The sequence below is a fragment of the Chiloscyllium punctatum genome, chromosome 10, assembly GCF_047496795.1.
Source record: "Chiloscyllium punctatum isolate Juve2018m chromosome 10, sChiPun1.3, whole genome shotgun sequence".
Classification (NCBI taxonomy): domain Eukaryota; kingdom Metazoa; phylum Chordata; class Chondrichthyes; order Orectolobiformes; family Hemiscylliidae; genus Chiloscyllium; species Chiloscyllium punctatum.
The window spans coordinates 78,910,114-78,935,025 of record NC_092748.1 but is presented as its reverse complement, the minus strand read 5'-3'; the positions used below and the strand labels follow the sequence as shown (position 1 = coordinate 78,935,025).

At 39.2% G+C, this 24,912-nt stretch overlaps 1 protein-coding gene across 4 annotated transcripts in view; it reads left to right on the top strand.

Moving 5' to 3' along the window:
• LOC140482332 (inactive dipeptidyl peptidase 10-like) overlaps positions 1-24,912 on the top strand; it is a 1,704,473-nt gene that overhangs the window by 1,427,862 nt on the left and 251,699 nt on the right. For all 4 annotated transcript variants that reach the window (XM_072579621.1, XM_072579623.1, XM_072579624.1 and 1 more), the window contains exons 6-7: positions 7,468-7,520; positions 19,404-19,485. In XM_072579621.1, coding sequence (XP_072435722.1) covers positions 7,468-7,520; positions 19,404-19,485 — 135 coding nt within the window. The remainder of the gene's footprint in view (positions 1-7,467; positions 7,521-19,403; positions 19,486-24,912) is intronic.

The following is a 24,912-nucleotide window of genomic DNA, read 5'->3' as shown; positions in this document are numbered from 1 at the left end:
GGGCCAAGTGGCCTACTCTTGCACGTGCCAGGACGTGTGCATCTTCCTCATAATCAAACCAGTGAACTGTACAGTCACACACAGCTTACTCAAAAAGTGTGACAGAAAATCGGGATGTTATGCTGGCAGTATTAGTTGTCAACTCAGTGTGGGGGCCAGTGAAGTGGATGATTTGGCTCAGAGGTCATAGTGACTGGGTGGAGTTGGAGTGTTTATTAGTTCTGGATAATTCGCAGTGATTGGAATGGCAGCAATGTATCAAAGGTTCAGAGTCTTTGAATGTTTCATCAAAATGAGCAGTCATTTTCCTTATGAACATGCAATCGGGAAGCGTAAGTTAAGAAGCTTAAGTTGCATCTGAACCTAGTTTTCCTCAGTGCATCATATGCCTTTTCTGTGCCTTCAGGTTAAACTAATCTTGCTGTGGAAATCTCAAGAAGATATTAGGACTCTTACTTGAAAGTTCAAAGGAACTAATTTTTCAACCGCGATCAATGTGGCAGTACTGCACCATTGACATAATACACAGATATTTTCTATCTATCCTTCGAAGCTTAATGGATTGATCACCTGAAATACAGACATGGTGCCGGCCAGATCTTAAATCAAAGTGTTTTTTTTTCAATCTGAACCCAGTGTTAGCGTGACATGAGAATCTAAATTCATATTCACATGCACATGCTCATGCAGAGGATAAAACTGTTGAACTGGTTGGCCTGTTCCTGTGCTGTAAAATTTTACATAAATCTGATCTACTCATCTCCACTCAGGTCAACTGAAATTAAACAGTAAAATCAGGATGCTCATTAATTCCTAGCCAACAGTGTATAATATTTGAAATGTCATCACCATCATCTTTTTCTGAAAAGGCAAAGCTAATGGTGTTATTAATAATCTATGTGGAGTAACTAGATCTGCAGCTGTTAACACCAATGCTTCAAATTAAAATTAACCACAGTGGTAAGTGGCCCTGTAATGCAATCACAATTGTAATAAAGGTATAGTTGTTCTGTAAGATCACAATAAATGGTGTCGCAAAAATTGCATAGTATGGATGCTTGAACTAACATAACTTATGTTTACTTATACCAAAGTCTATTATATATGTTGCAGGTGCTACTTATATTGTTGGTGTACCTGATGTAGTGGGAGGCATAAGACGATGATAAATGCATCAACATTCTGATTAAGAGCTGCTTCTTCCCTGTGCACATGATGTATTAAAGCATAATGGAGCAAATAGATGTGGATCAACCTGATCTATATTCATTCCATTTGTTTGCCGTAATAGGGTTTTAGTTAAGCTGTTGTGCCCACTAATTAAAACCTTGTGATATATGACTCCATAGATTAGAATTGTTTTCTTATCTTAATGAACTTGCTGTGTTTACTCTCTGGCAGCAGTTAGAGTATGTTTCCTTAGACACACATAGTCTGCTGTGCTTCCAAATTAAGATTGAATGGAAGAGTTGCTTAATTAGCTGTTGCATCAATCAAAGTTGTTTAAATTCTAGATGTAACACAAATCTACTTCCAGCTCATCTGAACTTGTAGGTTCCTTTTCATTTTCATGTTTACCTAGGTAACTGGGAATTTGCTTTTATTGATCTGATGTTTGTTCAATTCAATTCAGAGTCAAACAAGATTAAATTTGCTCAGTTTACTGTACTGGATCAGGTACAGTGGAAGCATTAGGTTTCCTAAATTGGATTTAATTTTCTTTAACCCTGTGTCAAAATGGGATTATCTGCTTTAATCATAACCTTTAAAGAATTTTAAGAATATATTTTGTTTTGAAGGAAACTCTGTTGGCTTGCTAAAGACTCATTTCCAGTACAGAAGGAGGCTATTCACTCCATTATGTCCATACCAGTCATCAGAGATCTAACTACATTAATCCTATTTACCACATCTTTTCCCAAAGCCTTGGATGGAATCAAACAAAATGACATTTGCTCAGTTTCCTGTACTAGATCAGATGCATTCCTTCATCCCTCTGTCTGCTAACAAGGAATCTCAACAAGACTGTTGGCAACTTTGTTATCATACTGAGATGAATTTCCAAACACACATCCAAACTTTCACTGAGACCATCTATCACTATTAAAATAATGGCAACCAACTTCATCCTGATTCAGCTTCTCTGCTCCCAAAACCTTCACCAAAATTCTTAGAAACATCTAAGCTTTATTGTTGGCCAACTTTTCACATTCTACCCTCCACAAACTTGAGCGTGTCATAAGTTCTGCCATTTATGTCCTTTCTTAAACAAAGAGAGGAATCTTCCTCTCGCAGAGCTCAAAGGCCTGATGACAGAAAAGAAATTTAATCTGGTGGGTTGGTGACATACCAGAACTCCCATCACCTTTCCATCTCTAATGTTGACCATTTATTGATGAATTAAGGACCAATTCCTGTCTGGGAGCAATTGTTTAATGTCCAAGCTGGATGAGAAAGTATTAACTTATCTGACCAGTAAACCAGTGCAGGCCAACTGGGGGCAAGGAAGTATCTACATCAGCACTAAACTGTATGTGATCAAGAGACTGAACACACGACTGATGGCTGATCACTGATAGTCACACTCTCTGCCTCTTCTTGACCCCCATGACTTAGCACCTCCCCATATCTATTGTCCTTTGATTGGTCAGGAGCTCTTGGTAGCCAAGAGTTCCTCAATCAGGATCATAGCATGGATAGAAAGCCTGTTAAATATCAATTGACTGCCTGCAGGTGTAAGGCTCTGAAAATTGTTCTTTCAACCTCTCCTTCTTTCAACTTGCTTTTCGTCCTTTGTGGTGCCCCTTAAAACCTATTTCTTTCACCATATCTTTCAGACATCTGCCCTAATATCTTCTAATTTTGATCTGTGTCAAAATTTGTTTCATTCCTCTCCTGTAAAGCACCTTGTGACATTTTACTATTTTTTCTTTTATTTTTAAAGGTGCTTTACAAGTTGTATATAAAATGGAAAGATGTTTATCCTAAATTCTTGGTACTCACTGAGATTTGACTGAGCTAAATTTCAGAATTAAAAAATAGTTGCGGAAAGGTCTACTAGTTATTCTTTTTGAACTATAACTGCCATTTTATATATTGAAAACTACATGAACTGAGTGAGTGATTTAGACTTACAGAATGCTTCTTTCTCATTGAAGCTCACATATCCCTAAATTTGATAGGGGAAAAAGAATACAGCAATTAATAACCTGCAGCAAACCTTGCTCGAGATACTCAACTAGTCAGACATCACCTGTGGAAAGATCAATACATTGCTTTTTCTCTGAGTCATGCTCCTATTACTCTCTGCTATTTACCTGTTATTTAGGTTTCATACAATTTGCTGATTAATCAGTGATATTGTTTCCATTCAAATTAACCTTGGTTAAAACAAAAACTGTGTTTAGTGCAATATTGCAACTTTCTTGTGAGATAGCAGTATTTTGTATTGTACATTGTTTGAGATAATCATTAAAATTCCTATTAAAGCTTTTGGAGATTAGTACCATAGACATTTGCAACAATATAAATAAAAAACTAGTGTACTGACCTGAAGGTTTTAAACTCCAGTTGAGAGGTAATGTCAATGAATTAGCTAGTCATTATTGCCAATTATATTCTCTGGAGTGTTAGCTATTCTACCATGCCCTCCGAGCTGTCTTGATGCAGCCTGGGTTACAGTTGTCTCATGAGAATTGTCTCTAATCATTGTTGTAGAGAGAGAATCATCCTCATACACTCTATAACAGCAAGATCTCTCAATACAAATATGTAAATACTTCTTCACAGTTGAGGTATGTTGAGACAGTTCATATTGAGGTAGCCCAAAATCATTAGAAACTTAAGGTTTCATGATGGGCTCTCAGGACATATAATAAGTTAATAAGATTGTGTAGAAGTGGTTAAAGCACAACTGGTGTATTGTGCTTAGCTTTGAGCACTTTAATATAGCTACACAGAGTATTCTTCAGTTCAAGTTCTTTGCTGAGAGGTAGGTCCAGCTCACACTGTTGGCATCGCCATCTCCGGTAGGGTAAGGAGAGAGGTCCTAGATCCATCCCAGCCAGAACAGAATTTGAAACCCATGTTGATGGCACCAATCTGATCCACACTGGTTATCTGAGCCAACCAATCCTCAAGCACTCTGTGTTTCTGTGGTAACATATGCTTTTAGATGCATTTTGTAGCTTGGAGCAAAGGACAGTAATGGTAGAAACTCCACTTACTTCCCATCACAAGGCTGACGAGAAATCTCACTCAATCTTTCCACCTGCCATTGGCATATGTCAGAAGGATATGTAAGTTGATGTTCAACCTGTTTGGATGTGTTACAAATGCATTAGAAGGTATGAATCCTGGAAGAACCACACCACAATATAAAATAGAGCTACAAGGAGAGACTTAAAGTAACTATGCCTGGTTTGAGCAAAGGAAATTTGATAATGGATTTTTTTTTAACCAAGAAAGTGCTGTGACAGAAACATTATGATAAAACATAACACAAGCTGTTGAAAATATTTAGTGATATTGAGCAGATTTATCAACACCTGCAAAGAGAAAACACAAGTTATGATGTTTCAAGAATTTACCTTTCGTATAATCACAGCCCCACTGCTTGTGAAACCAAATATATTATCCCTCACTGGAGTAGCATGCTGAAAATCAAGTCCACTATTCTGGAGTAATCTCAAAAGACAAAGGTTACAAAAAGTTTGCAGATATCTCTAATTAACCTGTCTTTTAAACCCAGGTTGACAGAAAGTATGGCTATGTTTCTGTATTTAAGCAGATTTCTGTATTTAAGCAGATTTCTATTTATTACAAACAAATGGACTCTAATTATAGGTAAACAGTTATGAACCGTTGGCAAATAACTCTATGAATTAAAACTCTCAGCCTTTTATGAACTCCCCCCTTACACACACATACAGAGACACACCAGCAGGGAATAAAAGGGTGATATGGGCACAGAGAAAAACTGAGAAAGCAGATCAATAGTCTCTGTTCACAGGATTAACTACAATGATTCTTCTCTCATCAGAATGCTGCTTTCTAGTCTTCCTTCTTTGGATGCTTTCTGTGGTTTCCAGGGCAAAGGGTGTCTGGTTCACCCTTATACAAGGTTTTTGACTTATTAGTTAAAAGCCACAGCTTACAGCAACTGCTCAAGGCAAAATAAACCATATCTCTTCAGGCTTACTATATACAGAGACAGCTCCAGAGTCTGTGGAGATCTGATGCCTTCTCCCTATGTTGCTCACAACCCCTAGCTGTTCAGCTACCTAGGGAACCAGTCACATGGCTGTTGACAATCGGAGCTTTTGTCAGTGATAACTGATAATGAGCCCACAGACCAATCAGCTACTTGTTGCTGGCTGAATCTCCAGTTGTTCACAGCCCTTGGCTCCAGGTTGTCTGTAAGTTCTCCATTACTGCTTGGACCAGCAACAGTGTAACCAGCATTTCGCAAAATAGTCAGATTAACTGCTTTTCACAAGTGCTGTCATCTGTCAATAATCCTTGGATTTCAAAACAGTGATTTTCCTATTCTAGACAACAATTTAAAAACAGACTTTTTTGTTTGAGAAGTCTTTACAATGACAAGGAATCATCAATCTAAAATTGTCAGTAGGCAGACAGATTATGAGAAATTTCTTTGCATAGAAAGTAAAAAGCAAAGACCATTGCATCTTTTAGGGAAATCAAATTAAACATTTGATGTCGAAGAATATAAGAGCAGAAAGCTGTATGTTCAAATTTGTATTGTAGCAACAGAAATCTGGTGCATAATTGATCAACAGAAAAGCATTATTCTACAAAGATGCATACAAATATATGAATAAGAGTGGGACTGTGTCATTTGGCCCCTTGACCATCCTCTGCCATTCAGGAAGTCTATGGCAGATCTGATGGGGCGGCTGCAATTGCACATTTCTAAAGACCTCCAATAACCTTTTTAAACCCAAACTTTTATGTGTTTACAGAATACTTGTGTGCTTTCCTCTGGGAGGCTTTGCCATGAGAACTAATACATGTGCATATCTTTAATTTGAAAGATATAGCATGTTTGGTTCAGCAACTCTTAATCTTCTGAGATATATTAATTGTAGTTGGTGGTTCTCCATGAGGTAATTTTGTGCAAGGTTTAATAGCCCATGTTTTGTGCAATATTTATTTGGTATAAGCTCACTGTATCCACATGAAATGCAGTAAGCATTATCTCACTCCTTTAGGAAGGTGAAATATTTATAGGAACAGTGTTCTCAAAATTACTTCTAGAAATTGTAGAATTCCCATTAGAGTTAACTCTTTGAGCTTAATTACACATTCTGAGAGCAAGCTGTAATATATTCACTCATTTTACTCAGGAGACCCTCATTATCAAGTGGAAGAAGTTATTTCCTAAAATGTAAGATTTAAATACAATTAATGATTCATCAGCAATATGTCAAGATCAACTGGCTTGAAATGAGACTCAACGGGAGAGATTTTAATAATCAGGCAGCTGATAGGCTAAGCATGCTCAACCAGTAGGAGGCCAGGTCCATTTTGAACATCAGGACTCATTATCATATAATCAGTAAACTGCAGGAGCCAAATGTGTACTGCTGTAGCTTGCCAGCTTCAAGCCAGGTGACCAAGCATCCTCACTAGCAGGAATGTAACTCTCATGGGTAAGCAGTTGGTTATTCCTCCGAGCACTATGAAAATAATTGTAAACACACCTGTTACATGCCACTTTTGCTCTCCTGCACTAAAAAGCTGTGTCAAGCATAAACAGCATACAATCTGCCTGGTTGACCATCAAAATGACATTTGGGCTCCAGATTACTAGATGTGATTATTTACTGAACAGATGGAGCAGATGAAGTGCCACCACATACTATACAATAAATTGTTTGTTTGGCTCCAGCAGATCCTTTTGCATGTAATAGCCCAAGTTTGAATACTTCCCCACTGTTTAGAACTAACCTAGGTTATTAACAATTCAATTACTTTTGTTCATATCGATATCTAATATACTAATGCCTTTTAGGAAAGGAAACTGCCATCCTTTCCTGGTCTAGCTTACATGTGACTCCAGACCCACAGCAATGTAATTGACCCTTAACACCCCTCTGAGCAATTAGGGATGGGCAATAAATGTTGGCCTAGCCAGAAATGCCCTCATGGCATGAATGTATTTTTAAAAGTTATTATTTTAACATTTCTATGATTCCAAAAAATATACACACAATAACAGATGTCAGAATTGAAAATTAATCTTAGATAGTTATGGCTAATAGCTCTTTTCCACAATGAAAGTGCTTACAATTAAATTTTAAAAATAAATGTATTTCAATTGTTTTTATTTTGTGGCTGAATTTAAAAGAAAAGCAAATGCTAATTAGTGAAGAATTCTATAGAGATTAAGCATAAAAAGTAATTACTTTGTATAATGTAATGTATTTTTCTCATCTTTTATAGGTCTATCATTACTCTTACACTGCATCATATATTATTTATGACATACATACCAGGTCAGTAAAATATCTATTTATGAAGTTATTTCAAAAGTTTTCAATTTTCTTGATATTTGTAAGAAATAAATCAAATGCTAAAGATTTTTGAATGCTGGCGAATATTCCACTTTGTGATGTTAATACAGATTAAAAGCTTCTCAGGACTTTGCACATGCTGTTTTGTTTTCTTATCATTTGCCCCTCATATTTTATTGTTAAACAGTTGCTGTTCTCTGAACTATCCTCTTCCAAACAAGAATTGATGGGGGGAAGAACAGGAGCTATTAGATTTCTTTATTATTTCCAACATAAGCAATAATGTCAATGATGATATATTCACCAATTCCTGCCTCAAGCCACTAAAGAGGTTTGATAATTTAGTATTTAAAAATTAGGCCACCTTGCTTACACTTTTAATTCTGGATTATAATGTTGCACTCAATTATGATATGATTTATTAAAATAACAAAGGAAGGAATATTCATTATTTCTGTGTAGTGATATTAAAATGTTCCTAATATCATTAATGTTTTGGTGGTTGGTTTCTATCAAAGATCATTTTCCTTTATTAAAATTAGGGATAAATAGCATAGAATATAACTGAACTGGTTGGGTCTAGATTATTGATGTAACACAGCCAGTTTGAATTGGCTAATCCTTTAAAATCGTGCATATGCATTCATAAAGGGAATGCATTCTAAAGGGGAAAAATTGTTTCCCATACATTTCCCACAATCATAGCAGTGACAGATAACTAACAGGATAAGGCTTGTAAAATTTATTTCACAAAGGTGGACCCAATTCTATGCCGACGTATCTTATCCAGGAGCAGTAAATCATGGGAGTTAGCTTGAAGATAGTGAATTATTCACCAAATTTCTCGATCTAAAACATGGACAAAGGATAGATTTATAGTGGAGAGACACCTGGACAATCTGTAGTATTTTTGTAATGAGAATCATAAATCACAGACATCTCTGCAGGGTATTTGACAAATCTATGCATATCTCCTGTCCCTATAAGTTTTGTTTTTTCAAATATATATTGACTTCCCTTTTTAAAATCATTTCCAGATGCTGCACCTCGTAATGTTTCTGATGAGGTAGTCCATATCCAGGCATTCTTTTCTCATTAAAAAAAGGCTCCAAACTTTTCATTTCATTATTGTGGTGACATTCTTAAATTTATGGTCTATTGTTATGAATAAGTAATTCTCCTCTATTTTCTTTATAGAAAACCTTTATTGTTTTTAATTCTTTGATTAAGGCCAAAATAGAAACAACAATTGGCCATCTGGCCCCTCAAGCCTGCTGTACCATTCAATAAGATCATGGCTGATCTAATCTTCCTCACATCCACTTTTCCACCTTTGTCCCATAGCCATTTATTCCCCGGCTGATCAAAAATCTATCTCAGCCTTCAACACACACAAGGACCCTATTCCCTCAACTCTCAGTGACAAGGAGTTCCAAAGACTCTTAACCCACTGAGAGATGAAATTTCTCCTTATTTCAGTTTTAAATTGGCACTCCTTTACTCTGAGACTGTGCCCTCTTGTGCTAGACAGCCCCATGAGGGGAGATGTCCTGTCAGCATTTACCCTGTCAAGTACTTTAAGACTCCTTTATATTTCAATGAGATCACCTTCATTTTTCTAAACTCCAATGAGTAGAGTGTCAACCAACCTGTTTAGCCTTTGTTCATAAGGCTATCCCTCCACACCTGGGATCATCCTATTGAACATTCTTGGAACTGCCTCCAAAGGAATGATATCTTTCCTTAAATAAGGGAACCAAAACTGCTCACTGTACTCCAGATGTGGTGTCACCAGCACCTTATACAGTTGCAGTAATAAAGTACTCTTATACTCTAAACGCTTTGAAATAGGGAACAACATTCCATTAGCCTCCTGATTACCTGCTGCACCTGTGTGCTAGCTTTTTGTGTTTCATGGACAAGTGCCCCCCAGGTCCCTTTGTATTGCAATTTTCTGATGTTTTTTTCCATTTAAATAATACTCTGCTCTTTTGTTCTCCCTGACAAAATGAGCAACTTCACATTTTCCTACATTATACTCCAGTTACCAATTTTTTTTGTCCACTTACTTAACCTATCCATATCTCTCTCTAAACTGTTTGTAACCACCATACAATATGCCTTTCCATCTTTGTTTGTGTCATGCACAACTTTGGCTACAGTACATTCACTTCCTTCCTCCAAGTCATTAATATACATAGTAAATAATTATGGTTCCTGCACTGATTGTTATGGAACCCCACTGGCTATGTATCAACAACCTGAAAAAGAATCCCCGCTTGCCATTTCCTTTAGGTAATTCTCTATCCATGGTAGTATATTACATTTAACATCTTGGGCTCTTAACTTATGATTTAACCTTTGTTTGTTACCTTGTTGACTGTCTTCTGGAAGTCCAAATATATCACATCTACTGATTCCTCTCTATCCACTCCAATTTAGGTTTCCTTAAAAAAAAACTCCAATAAATTGGACAGATATGATTTGCCCTTCATGAGGCCATGCTGACTATGCTTAATTAGATTCTGACTTTCCAAATGTGCTGCAATTAATTCCTTAATAATTGATTCTAATACTTTTTCAACAATACATATTAAAGAAATTGACCTGTCGTTAACTGTTTTTATCCTCCCTCCCTTTTTGAAAAGGGGTGTAATATTATCAGTTTCCATAACCCTGGAACTTCTCAAAACCTAACAATTTTTGAAATATTATAGCCAATGTACCTACTATCTCTTGAGCTACCTCTTTTAGGATCCTACAATGCAAGCCATCAGGGCAAATTTCTCACTTTTAAGCTGAATATTGAATTCAACATCACGTTATGATCATTACATCCTCTGGGATCTTTTACATTGTGGTCATTTTTATACCTGTTTCATTACCCATTACCAGATCCAAAACACCTGCCCCTGGTTGATGTCACAACAAATTGCTCAAGGAAACTAGGCAAAAGTGAGGACTGCAGATGCTGGAGATCAGAGTCTAGATTAGAGTGGTGCTGGAAAAGCACAGGAGGTCAGAGGGCCAATCCATGGCTTGCAAAGGAAATTAGAGATAGTATCTGATCCAAGGAAGAAGCATACGGATTGGCCAAGAGAAACAATAGGTCTGAGGATTGGGAGCAGTTTAAAATTCAGCAAAGCAGGACCCAGGGATCGATTAAGAAGGGGAAAATACAGGAAGAAAGTAAGCTTACAGGGAACAAAAGACTGACACTAAGAGTTTCAATAGGTACATGAAGAGAAAGAGATTAGTGCAGATAAATGTAGGTCCCCTACAGATAGAAATTGGGCAATGTATAATAGGGGACAAAGAAATGGCTGAGCAACTGTATTCATATTTTGGCTCTGTCTTCACAAAAAAAGGACACAAATCAGATACCAGAAATGTTGGAGAATGTGAGGTTTAGAAAGAGGGAAGAACTGATGGAAATCAATATTAATTGAGAAATTGTGTTGGGAAAATTGAGGGGATGGAAGGTGGACAAATCCCCAAGGCCTGATAATCTACTTTCCACAGTACTTAAGGAAGTGGTTCTAGAAATAGTAGATGCATTGGTGGTCATCTTCCAAGATTCTGCAGACTCTGGAACAGTCCCTACAGCTTGGAGGTTAGCTAATGTTATTCCAATATTAAAAAAGGGAGGTAGAGAGAAACAAGGGAATTATATACTAATAGAAGAAAGTGAGGATTGCAGATGCTAGAAATCAGAGCTGAAAATATGTTGCTGGAAAAGCGCAGCAGGTCAGACACCCCATGCTGGCCTCTTACCTGTCTTCGATCTCTTCACAGCCAACTGCTGCCGCGACATTAACCGCCTCAACCTTTCCACCCCTCTCACGCACTCCAACCACTCACCATCGGAACATGCAGCGCTCCACTCCCTCCGTTCCAACCCCAACCTCACTATCAAACCAGCAGACAAGGGAGGAGTGGTAGTAGTTTGGTGCGCCAACCTTTACACCGCTAAGGCTAAACGCCAGCTCGCGACACCTCTTCCTACTGTCCTCTTGACCATGACCCCACTTCCCACCACCAAACCATCATCTCCCAGACCATCCATAACCTCATCACCTCAGAGGATCTCCCATCCACCGCCTCCAACCTCATAGTTCCACAACCCCGCATCGCCCGTTTCTACCTCCTGCCCAAAATCCACAAACCTGGCTGCCTGCTTACTTCAGCCTGCTCCTGCCCTACCAAACTCATTTCTGCATACCTTAACATGGTCCTGTCCCCCTTAGTCCAAGAACTCCCCACGTATGTTCGGGACACCACCCACGCCCTCCACCTCCTCCATGATTTTTGCTTCCCCGGTCCCAAACGCCTTATCTTCACCATGGACATCCAGTCCCTGGACATCTCCATCCCCCATCACGAAGGACTCAAAGCCCTCCGCTTCTTCTTTTCCTGCCGTACCAACCAGTACCCTTCCACTGACACCCTCCTTCGACTGACTGAACTGGTCCTCACCCTGAACAACTTCTCTTTCCAATTCTCCCAATTCCTCCAAACCAAGGGAGTAGCCATGGGCACCCGCATGGGCCCCAGCTATGCCTGCCTCTTCATAGGATATGTGGAACAGTCCATCTTCCGCAGCTACATTGGCACCACCCCTCACCTTTTCCTCCGCTACACCGATGACTGTATCGGCACTGCCTTGTGCTCCTACGAGGAGGTTGAACAGTTCATCCACTTTACCAACACCTTCCACCCCGACCTCAAATTTACCTGGACTGTCTCAGACTCCTCCCTCCCCTTCCTAGACCTCTCCATTTCTATCTCGGGCGACCGAATCAGCACAGACATTGACTATAAACTGACCGACTCCCACAGCTACCTAGACTGCACCTCCTCTCTCCTAGCCCCCTGTAAAAACGCCATCCCATATTCCCAATTCCTTCATTTTTGCCGCATCTGCTCCCAGGAGGACCAGTTCCAATACCGTACAACCCAGATGGCCTCCTTCTTCAAAGACCGCAATTTTCCCCCAGACGTGATCGACGATGCTCTCCACTGCATCTCCTCCACTTTCCGCTCCTCCGCCCTTGAGCCCCGCCCCTCCAATCGCCATCAGGACAGGTCCTCACCTACATCCTCACCAACCTCTATATACATCGTATCATCCGTCATCATTTCCGCCACCTCCAAACGGACCCCACCACCAGGGATATATTTCCCTCCCCTCCCCTATCAGCGTTCCAAAAAGACCACTCCCTCCGTGACTCCCTCGTCAGGTCCACACCCTCTACCAACCCCACCTCCACTCACAGCACCTTCCCCTGCAACCGCAAGAAATGCAAAACTTGCGTTCACACCTCCCCCCTTACTTCCCTCCAAGGCCCCAAGGGATCCTTCCATATCCGCCACAAATTCACCTGCACCTCCACACACATCATTTACTGCATCTGTTGCACCCGATGTGGCCTCCTCTATATTGGGGAGACAGGCCGCCTACTTGCGGAACGTTTCAGAGAACACCTCTGGGACACCCGGACCAACCAACCCAACCACCCCGTGGCTCAACACTTCAACTCCCCCTCGCACTCCACCAAGGACATGCAGGTCCTTGGACTCCTCCATCACCAGACCATAGCAACACGACGGCTGGAGGAAGAGCACCTCATCTTCCGCCTAGGAACCCTCCAACCACAAGGGATGAACTCAGATTTCTCCAGTTTCCTCATTTCCCCTCCCCCCACCTTGTCTTAGTCCCAACCCTCGAACTCAGCACCGCCTTCCTAACCTGCAATCTTCTTCCTGACATCTCCACCCCCACCCCCACTCCGGCCTATCACCCTCACCTTAACGTCCTTCCACCTATCGCATTCCCAATGCCCCTCCCCCAAGTCCCTCCTCCCTACCTTTTATCTTAGCCTGCTTGGCACACTTTCCTCATTCCTGAGGAAGGGCTCATGCCCGAAACGTCGATTCTCCTGCTCCTTGGATGCTGCCTGACCTGCAGCATTTTTCCAGCAACACATTTTCCGCAACTATATATTAATAAAAGCCTAATATCGGGATTGGAGAAAATTCTCAAATCCATTATCATGAACTTTATAGCGGATCATTTGGAAAGCAGTGGCAGAATCCAACAAAGTCAGCATTTATTTATGAAGGGGAAATCATGCTGGAAAAATCTGTTGGAATTCTATGAAGATGTAACTAACAGAGTTGACAAGGAGGAGCCAGGTCATGTGGTATATTTGGACTTTCAGAAAGCGTTTAACAAAGTCACACATAAGAGATTATTGTGCAAGATTATGGCGCATGGAATTGGGGGAAGTGTACTGAGATGGGTAGAAAACTGGTTGGCAGAGAGGAAACAAAGAGAAGGAATTAATGGGTCCTTTTCAAATTGGCAGGCAGTAACTAGGGTGCCACAGGGATCGGTGCTAGTACCCCAGGTTTTCACAATATATATTAATGATTTGGATAAGGGAACAAAATGTAACCTGTCAAAGTTTGCAGATGGTACCACGTTGGGTGGGAGGGTGAACCGTGATGAGGATGCGGAGATCCTTTAGCATGATCTAGACAAGTTGGGTGGATGGGAAAATCAATGGCAGATGCATTATAAATTGGACAAATGCAAGATTATTCACTTTGGAAGCAGAAACAAGAAGGCAGATTACTACCTGAATGGCTATAACTTGAGAGAAGGGAAAATAGGTTTGTAGATTGTTTTGCTGGAGTTCAGATGAGTGAGGGGGATATCATAGAGACTTATAAAGAAGACAAATGATATGTTGGCCTTCATTGTGAGAGGGTTTGAGTACAGGAGCAGAGATGTGTTGTTGCAGTTATACAGGGCCTTGATGAGGCCACACCTAAAATACTGTGTGCAGTTTTGGTCTCCTTTTCTGAGGAAGGGTGCTCTTGCTCTTGAGGAAGTGTAGCAAGGGTTTACCAGTCTGACCTTGGGGGTGGCAGTACCCGCACTGACATATGAGCAGAGATTAACTAGATTAGGATTGTTTTTGCTGGAGTTCAGACGAATGAGGGGGATCTAATAAAGACTTATAAAATTCGAACAGGACTAGACAGGGCAGATGCAAGGAAATGGTTCCTGATGGTGGGTGCATCCAGAACCACGAGTCACAGTCTAAGGATTTGGAGTGGACCATTTAGGACAGAGATGAAATACTTCTTCACCAAAAGAGTGGTGGGCTTGTGGAATTCATTGCCACAGGAAGTAGTTGATGCCGAAACATTGAATATATTCAAGGGGTGGTTAGATATAGCACTTGGACTGAATGGAACCAAAGGTCATGGGGAGAAAACAGGACTAGGCTATTGAGTTGCATGATTAGCCATGATCATGATGAAGGCCAAATAACCTTCTCCTGCTCTTATCTTCTATGTTTCTAAATCATGTCTTGTAGGTATGATTGGGGTTTTTTTGAAAGGGTGACCAAGAAAGTAGATGAGAGCAGTGCAGTAGATGTTGTCTATATGGAATTCAGCAAGGCATTTGACAAGTTACCGCATGATAAATTGTTGAGTAAGGTTAAATCTCATCGGACCCAGGGTGAGCATGCCAACTGGGCACAAAATTGGCTTGAGAGTAGAAGACAGAGGGTAGTGGTTGTATTTTTTAGATTAGATTCCCTAAAGTGTGGAAACAGGCCCTTCGGCCCAACAAGTCCACACTGACCCTCCAAAGAGTAACCCACCCAAACCCATTTCCCTGTGACTAATGCATCTAACACTATGGGCAATTTACCATGGCCAATTCACCTGAACTGCACATCTTTGGACTGTGGGAGGAAACCAGAGCACCCAGAGGAAACCTACACAGACACTGGGAGAATGTGCAAGCTCCACTCAGGCAGTCACCCAAGGCCAGAATCAAACCTGGGACCCTGGTGCTATGAGGCAGCAGTGCTAACCACTGAGCCACCGTGCCACCCAGTTTTTCGGACTGGGGGCCTGTGACCAATAAGAATTGATCCACTGTTACTCATCATTTATATAAATGTTTTGGGTGAGAATTTAGGAGATATCATTGGTAAGTTTATAGATGACATCAAAATTGATGTGTTATCAGGGAATGCATTAAGACCTTGATCAACTGGGTCAGTGGGTTAAGGAATGACAGGTGGAGCTTAATTTAGGTGAGTGCAGGATGTTGCATTTTGGTGGGCCAAACCAAGGCAGGACTTACACAGTCAATGACAGGGCCTTGGGGAGTGTTATTCAACAAAGAAATCTCAGAATTCAAGTTCACATATAATTGAAAATAGAGTCACAGGTACAGGATGGGGGAGAAGGCTTTTTGCATGCTTACTTTCATCAGTCAGAGCAAAGAGTGTAGGAGTTGGGACGCCTTGGTGCAGCTGTACAAAACGTTGGTAAGGCCACAATTGGAGTACTGTGTGCAGTTCTAGTTGCCCTAGGAAGGTTATTATTAAACCAGAAGGATTGTGAAAAAAATTTTTACTAGGATACTATCTGGACTCAAAGGTTTAAGTTGTAAGGAAAAGTTGGATAGAGAATTTTTTTCCCTAAAGCATTTGAGACTGAGAGATGTCCTTGTAGAGGTCTATAAACTCAAGAGAGGCATCGATAACCATGGGAGGGAAAGCTAAAACTGGAAGGTGTAGGTTTAAAGTGAGAGAGGAGATACAAAAAGGTCCAGAGGGCCATTTTTTTACACAGAGGTTGATGAGTGTCTGCAATGGGCTGCCAGAAGTAGTGATGGAAGCAAGTACAATTTGTTATTTGAGAAGAGTTTAAACAGGTACATAGATGGGATAGGTTAAAGGGATATGGATCAAATGCAGACAAATATAACCAGCTTAATTGTGAAAACAGGGCAGCATGGATAGGTTGGGCTTGTATCCGTGCTGTAAACCTCTATGACTCTGAGTCAAACTCATTCCTCCCACATCAATCTTTGAGCTGTGCACTTATCTCTTTAATTCTGTTGACCCTGTGTGAATTAGCTCGTGACTCAGGTAGTAATCCGGAAATGATTACCTCTTTCATTTTGCTTTTTTAATTTAGTCCCGGCTGCTCATATTCCCTCAGCAGAACTAACAGGTAATAGTGTAATAAAACAGCGAGCTGCAGGTGCTGGAGAACTGAAACCAAAGACAGAAATTGCTGACAAAACTCAGCATTTGGCACCGTCTGTGGGAAGCAAGCAGATTTAACATTTCGAGTGCAGTGATTTACTTCAGATGAAGAGTCACTAGACTTGAAACATTTACTCTGCTTTCTTCCCACAGTTTCTGACAGACCTGCTGAGTCGTGCCAGCAATGTCTGTTTTTGTAACAGGTATGAGTGTCCTATTTAGTAATAATATAATTGTAATGGAATATGGTTGGAAAGGTGCAGGTTTGGGGGTGGGAGTAGGTGGTATGCATTGTTATCAGTATTTAACTCAGAACAGGTTTCTAGTGGGAAAAATATTCAGCACATTAAATTCCTTCCTTCTCAGCAACAAGACAAGACCTTTTGGTTATTTTAACTGTTGGAGCTCATTTAAGTGATTGGGTTGCATGAGATGTCAAGTAACCTCACAGATCAGAAACTAAACCTGCTACTCAGAAGAGGGCTGAGAATTACCATGGGGACAATAGCAGAGTTGTGCAATGTGTTGCAAATTTTACCTAAAAGTTGAGGCTGAATAGACTGGGTTGTTTTCCCTGGAGCATAGGAGGCATAGGGCTGACCTTATAGAGGTTAATAAAATCATGAGTGGCATGGATAGGATGAATAGACAAGATCTTTTTCCTGAGGTGGGGGGAGTCCAAAGCTAGAGGGTATAGGTTTACGTGAGAGGGGAAAGACTTAAAAGAGACCTAAGGGGCAAATGTTTTTATGCAGAGGAAAAGTGGTGATTAGTTGTTATGTGGCGCATGTATGGAATGAGGTGCTAGAGGAAATGGTGGAGACTAGTATAATTACAACATTTAAAAGGCATTTAGATGGGTAAATGAATAGGAAGGTTTTAGAGGGATATGGGCCAAATGCTGGCAAATGGGACTAGTTTTATTTAGGATATCTTGTGGGCATGGACAAGTTGGAACAAAGGGTCTGTTGCCATGCTGTACAGCTCTATCACTGTAAGCATCCCTCAAACACAGGACTATACCAGAAAAAGCAATCAAGTCGATAACTACTCTCATTCTTATTAGCTTTATTGCAACAGCAGATTCTGCTGAACCAGGAACTTAGTAGTCTAAAGATCTGTAACATAGGTAACTCATGCTGCACTCACTTGACCAAATATTTCAGGGCAAAAGAGTAGCAAAATAGTAGGCCAATCCAATTCTTCCACACCACAAGATTCACAAAAGTCCAGAAGATTATTAATGGTGCACAATGGTACTCTGGATTCTGAGACACTATGGTCTAGCATTAATGATCACAAGCACATTCACTCTACCAATGTCAGGTGATTTGGAGATGCTGGTGTTGGACTGGGGTGTATAAAGTTAAAACAACCTGATGAAGGAGCGACGCTCCAAAAGCTAGTGTGCTTCCAATTAAAGCTGTTGGACTATAACCTGGTATTGTGTGATTTTTAACTAAGTCAGGTGATCTATTGTCAGCACTGTGAAATCCTGCAAGCCAATGCCAGGCAGCAGTTAAAAAATATTAGTTTGACGTAACTCACTGTGCGCAGATCATTTGAAAGAGGAGTCAAATTTTAAAGATTTTCCCTTGGAGATAAAGTCTGTTTTATGGGATCTGGCCAATGACACTTTCAAGACACCTGTGTTCAATACTGAATGTAGGTTCATTGGTGTCATGCATTTAACTGCATAGTGACAGAGCAGACTGTTAATATTTTCAAACAACATTTGGGGGCACTTAGAATACTGCCTCATAAGGGACATAAAGATCATTAATATGTTTTAGATGTTTCATGGATTTTGCATTTGAAAAAGCATAATTTTATTCTTCGTTATAAGACCACACTGCTATTAACCTTTCGGATGTTGTTGGTTTACTTTTTTTGTATGATTAACTTTACCTCACAAACACATTTACTGACATGTGGACTAGGTTTGTGGCAAAATCACAATCATATTGCCACAACCTTAATTAATTTACAATTAAAGCTCATCCTTCCATCTGCATTATGTCATATTCTGTCCAAACAGGAAGAAATGCTTTGGTTAAACTTGAAATAAATGCAATTAATTTGTTTCCCCAAGTATGATTAGTTGTTATTGGTCAGTACTTGGCATCTTGTGATTCTTGTGATCCTTTCAGGTGTTTCCTCAGTATTCAGAATAAGAGACATAGCATAGCTGTGTGACCCTTTTGTAACTGAGATGGTTTTCTAAGTCTTTATGCCAGATCTTAAAGTGGCTTTTTCACTGTTTCGGTGGTGACTGTCAAGTCCTGTTCACTTTCTGGTACATTTCTTATCATGTGACAAGGTGTTTGATGGGTTGAATGTGACAACACCCTGCAAGGCAACAGACTTGTCCATTAACTCCAGAAAAGCTGGCAGAGATAAAAGAAAAATCTCAGACAAAATGGTAAAACAGCATCAAGAGATGAAGGGTGTTCTTTATGAAGATTTATTCAGATTGCAGTTGGGTAAATATGTAACTTCTTTTGATGGAGTTTCAATTCCATGACATTCGTAATATATCTGAATGCAAACACAAATTTAATTGCAATTTTTGCTAAACACAATTGTTTTTATTCTCTAAGGATAAACACTCAGCTTTTTACTCATGATATTATTTTGCAGCTAATGAAATTCTTACTGATATCATTGTTTCCTTTCTGAAATAGCTTTTTTTACTTAATGTTAGCAGAATTTGTTTCATTTTTACTTATTTAAAAGCGTTGCCAAACCCACTTTTTTCATTTTAATTTTCTATTCACCAAAGGGAAGTGAGAGAACTGAATCCCCCAGAGGTGGCAAATTCTGTATTACAGTATGCAGCATGGGGCATAGCAGGACAGCAGCTGGTAAGAGCTATTTTTTACATGTGCATTGCTCATGATCTTCTTTAGGAATGTAGATCATCACTTCACTTTGCTAGTTTAAAACAGTGCTGGTATATGAATGTATCTAACTCCAGAAATAGCATTATTAGTATATTTAGATAAAATAATCTGGACACTAGATGTGGTTGACTCTTAAATACTGTGTGGGCAATTAGGGATGGGTAAAATATGCTGGCTAGCCAGGAATGCCCTCATCCTGTGAATGAATGAATGAAGAAAAATTTCTGAGAGTGAGAATGTTATTCTTTCCTTTAGTTGTCATGGTTCTGAATTCAGTCTAATCTGACTGAATGGCAAAGTTCCTGCTCTCAGAACTGTTAGAATCTGACATGAAAATTAGTGACCAGACTTAGCTAACTTCAACTCAACTTCTGAAAACTGATAATAAATTGGTCCTTATAAACTAATATACCCATTTAAGTCATAACCAAATTATAAAAATTAAAATATATGGGTTGCCTTCTGAGGTTTGTAGTAAAGCCTCAGTAAAGCCTACTGCTGAGACAACCTTGATTTCTTTAGCTACTGGATGGTGCCTAAAGATTACCTTGAGTGATAAACAATAAAGAAATATACCACTCCAATGATGAATAAAATTAATTGTACAACTTCCCTCTGCATGAAAATGATTTTCTGTTTTATCGTGGTATAATCATATAGAAATGGGTACTTTGTATGTTTGAAATATTACATTGTGGAAATCATAAGACATGAAACATTCTCATGTTTCTCAATAATATGCTTCAGGCTATCATATGTCCTTGAGATGGAATTCATCTTGACTCACTCTGTCTTGTTTAATTGCCCAGTCAAACTAGACTATTTGCTGCCACATAAAGTCAACTTGAGAAAATAAAATTAGATGACTTTGTTTACTCATATATTACATTGGGAAGTTGAGTGATGATTCCTTTTTCAGCAGATGCCAGACAAGAGTTGGTTGAACTGGAAGATAAATGTTAAGTGTCACAGATCTCCAGAGTGAATTTGTTTTGTTTAAATAGTGATTTGGTTCAAGTAGTTATTTGTCATAACTGTTATATATCAATGTTTATATGTAACTATTTAAAACCATTGGAACGTGCAAGTTCCCATCCAAGCCACTCACCATCCTGACTTGAAAACATATCACTGTTCCTTCACTGTGACTGGGTCAAAATCCTGGAATTCCCTCCATAAGAGCATTGTGGATCTATTACAGCATGCAATCTGTAGTAGTTCAAGAGGTGATTTCTCAAGGGCAACTAGCAAGGGTAATAAATGCTCACCACCAGTTAACTCCCAAGTCCTACAAGTGATCATAGAAAATCAAAAATAACAAAAACTGAGCTTAGAGTGACCCTTAAATGTATGTCAAATTATTATTTCACATGGATTTTTCAGTTAACTCAAACTGAATATGCCATTGCATCAGCTATTGGATCATGTCCTCTGCCCAGCCTAGAGATCCCTTGACTTTTTTGAGTTGACAATTAAAATGCAGATTTGGAAATCTGGCAATATTTACAGTATAGCCAGAACTTGCTGAATTTGAAAAGTAGATACACCCCACCATAATCAACCAATGTCAGTTTTGTTGCTGTTAAATTACTGAGTTGCATTTAAGACAACTGTATTAGTATTTTTTAAAATATGTTAATCCATGTAATCCTTTTATTTCCATGAGATTATTTTAAAACTCTTTAGGAAAACCATTATTTTCCAGCATACTTGGTCACTTGGGTCAAAATAAAGCAATATAGAACTTAGAACCCTGAGGAAATGCTGACATGAACAAGTGTTTATTCCTAATTCCTTTATTCCTGATGAAGGGCTTTTGCCCGAAACGTCGATTTCGAAGCTACTTGGATGCTGCCTGAACTGGTGTGCTCTTCCAGCACCACTAATCCAGAATCTGGTTTCCAGCATCTGCAGTCATTGTTTTTACCTCATTGATTTTAACCCTACTGCGAATCCTCTTGCAAGGATGCCTGCCTTGAAGAAGTTTTCCTCTTCTCTCTACAAGAATCTCAGGGAGTCTCTCTCCCACTGCAACTCCCAGGTCATTTCCTCTGCCCTGAAGCTCTTCAACCATGTCGTGAAACAAATTTAAAAGCTTTATTCCTGATGAAGGGCTTTGGCCCGAAACGTCGATTTTGAAGCTACTTGGATGCTGCCTGAACTGCTATGCTCTTCCAACACCGCTAATCCATGAACAAGTGTTTGCACAGTCAGTAGGTTAAGGCTCTGTAGTTTTGGAGGTTGACAGCTTCAAGTGATCTTAAATGCAAATATAAACATTTTCAAATGTAACTCATTTTGTCTCAGCATGTTCACTGAAAGATTATTAAACAAAAAATTGCAAGTCATGGGATAATTAATAATTATAGACACTGTTTCTGAACACCATATTCTTTTAACTGTGAGACAGATGGGAGTAGCAGAATGAACACAAGTTTCAGGAAATTCAGATTTTTGCTTACCAGAATATGATAGCTCATGCCATAAAAACTGCCTTCTGCACAGATTCCATCTCTGTTTTCCTGCACTGCATGAGGTTTGTATAATCATTGGAAGTTTGACCAGAAAAATCAGACAAAGATAAGTTGGTACATTTTCTTTTATGTCTGATCAGTCTCAGGAACAGAAGGTACAGTGCTAATTGGAAGATTAGAGCTATGGAGCTTCACCAATTTTCTAACTTGGCATCAAAACAAAATGTAATTTTGAAGTATGTCTGTACATTGGTTTCAATTGGCTTTTCTCAAGCTAAACATTCCACAGCTTCAAAAGTGGTGCTTTTTTATTACAAGCCAGTGATTTTGTCACATAAAAGAAGAGTTATTGGACTTTAAATGTTAAGTGCATCACCAATGCCACCAGACTTGCTGGGTTTCTCCAGTTTCTATACCAGAAACTGTTTCTATACCAAAATTTTGTCAACTAGTTATAAACAAAACAGTCTGCATCTTATCAGGTTATTTTAGTTTGAAAATCCTTTTGTCCTTTCTAGTGCCTTCTGATATGGATCAGTCAATTTCTGTGCACTTGCCTAAAGAACAACATTCTGTCTAAAGGTGAATTGGGAATGAATATTAAAAGGCATGACTGCATGTATGCATTCAATAGTCTTTAAAGAATTGTTACATGACTTACAACAACAATACATCCCTTCACATGCAAAAACTTAAAATAACTTAGTTAAGTGTGATTAAGAAGGGTGATTAAAATAAAAAGATCTATAAGTTTGCCAGAAAGATCAGTAATTCTGAGGATTGGGAGGTTTATAGAATTGACAAATGCTATGGACCAACCCCTCAAAAATATTTTAAGAAGGTAGCCCAGAGCCTATTTTTTTCTTATGTTAAAGGCAGATGCGAAGTGAATATTCCAGGTCTAACCATTCAGCTTTAAGCAAAACAGAATTTATTTAAACACTACGGTTTAATGAACAAAAGAAAACAGTATTTAGAATAACTTAACTATTTGAAAACTCAACAGACTCGATATCTTAAATTAACTAAGGAGCTGCTCCAATTCCCATAAGATCCCATATACATACCCCTTAACAAAACGTATATTCAAACACAGGTCCTTACAGGCAGGGATGATTTCAGAGAGAAAGCCAGTCAGGAACCATCTGCTGAAGCTTGGAACCTTTCTCTGGACTGTAGCAGCTTCTCATTGTTACAATTAAAATAAACTAGAGAAAAACACATGAACTGGGAGAACTGGCTACTCCTTTGCTATTGTTAAACTAGGCCCAGACATTTCTGCACCTCTGCCTGTACCACCTCTCTTGAAAAAAAACCCAAGGACAAAACAACCTTGTTAAAGGAACAGCATTGTCAAACAAAGGAGGCCAAGAAATTGATGAGGAAAGAGAGAATGGAATACAAATGCAACCTAGTGAAAGAAACAAAAATTGATTGTAAAAGCTCCTCTAGATATGAAGAAAGGAAACATTTGGCAAAATTGTATGTGAATCTATTCCAAACCAAGATTGGAGAATTTATCAAGGGAAACAAAAATTGCAGACAAGCTAAATGATGACTTTATGTCTGTTTTCACTGGAGAAGATACCAGTAATTTCCCAGAACTAAAGATTTAAGTGGCTTGGCAGAATGAGGAATTGAAAAAAATTGTCATGACTGAAAAAGATTTCACTGGGGAAATGATTGTCATTGCAAGTTGAAGTGGGTGGGTGTGGGGGGTTGGGGGGGGTTGCTTTAGGGGTAAGGAATGGATTGGTGGTTAGCTTCTGAAATTCTATAGATTCTGGAATGATTCCTGTGGATTGGCAGATAGCAAATGTCACCCCACTATCTAAGCAAGGAGTGGGAGAGAATACAGGGAACTATAGAATAGTTACCCTTTCATCGGTAGTATGGAAAGTGATAGAATCCATTGTAAAGGATGAAATAAATAGACACCACGTTGATGAAGATCCTATTCTGCATAGTCAGTATGCAAATGGGGATCAGAAACAGGAATAGCTAGAGAAACTTAACAAATCTGGTAGTATCGGTGGAGAGAAAACAGAGTCAGTGTTTTGAGTCTGGTGACTCTTGTTCAGAACTCTCAGACAGAAAACAATAGGAATAAATGGAAATAAATAAGCAGAAGACAGATAGTAGGAATCAATAGATCATTCTTCTGTTGGTAGGTTGTGATCAGTGGTTTTTTGTAACAATTAGTACTTGGGCCCATGCTGTTCACAATGTTTTACAGCTGGGGACTAAATGCATACAATTAGCAAATTGGCAGATGGTAGTTAAACAGATAATGGTTCAACAAAGACACACGTTCTAGATCCTCCAAGATGAGGAAAGATGGTCTCCATATCTGTGCTGTCAAAACACCTCAGGATCATTCATAATTCAGCCAAGTCACCTCATGCTTTACTAAACTCTAATGAATACAAGCCTAGCCTGCTCAACCATTTCTCATAAGACAACCCTGTCATTCCAGATATTAGTCTGGAAAACCTTCTCTGAACATGATCACTTACATCCTTCCTTCTATATGATGACCAATAGAATGCTCAGTATTTCCAGATGCAGTCTCACCAATACCCTGTATAACTGAAGCATAACTTCCTTACTTTTGTGTTCAATTCCCCTCAAAATAACTGTTAACGTTCTGTTTCCTTGCTATACCTATAAGCTAGCCTTTTGTGATTCATGCACAAGTACACCCAGATTGTTTTTTATCTCACAGCTCTGCAATTTCTCAACATTCAGATAGTATGCTTCTTTTTTCCAAAATGGACAATTTTACATTTTCCCACATTTTACTGTACTTGTCACATCACTTAACCTATTTGTACCTTTTATGTAGCCTCTGCATGGACTCTTCTAAACCTACTTTCACATCTTCATATCATCAGCAAATTTGGCAACATACCTT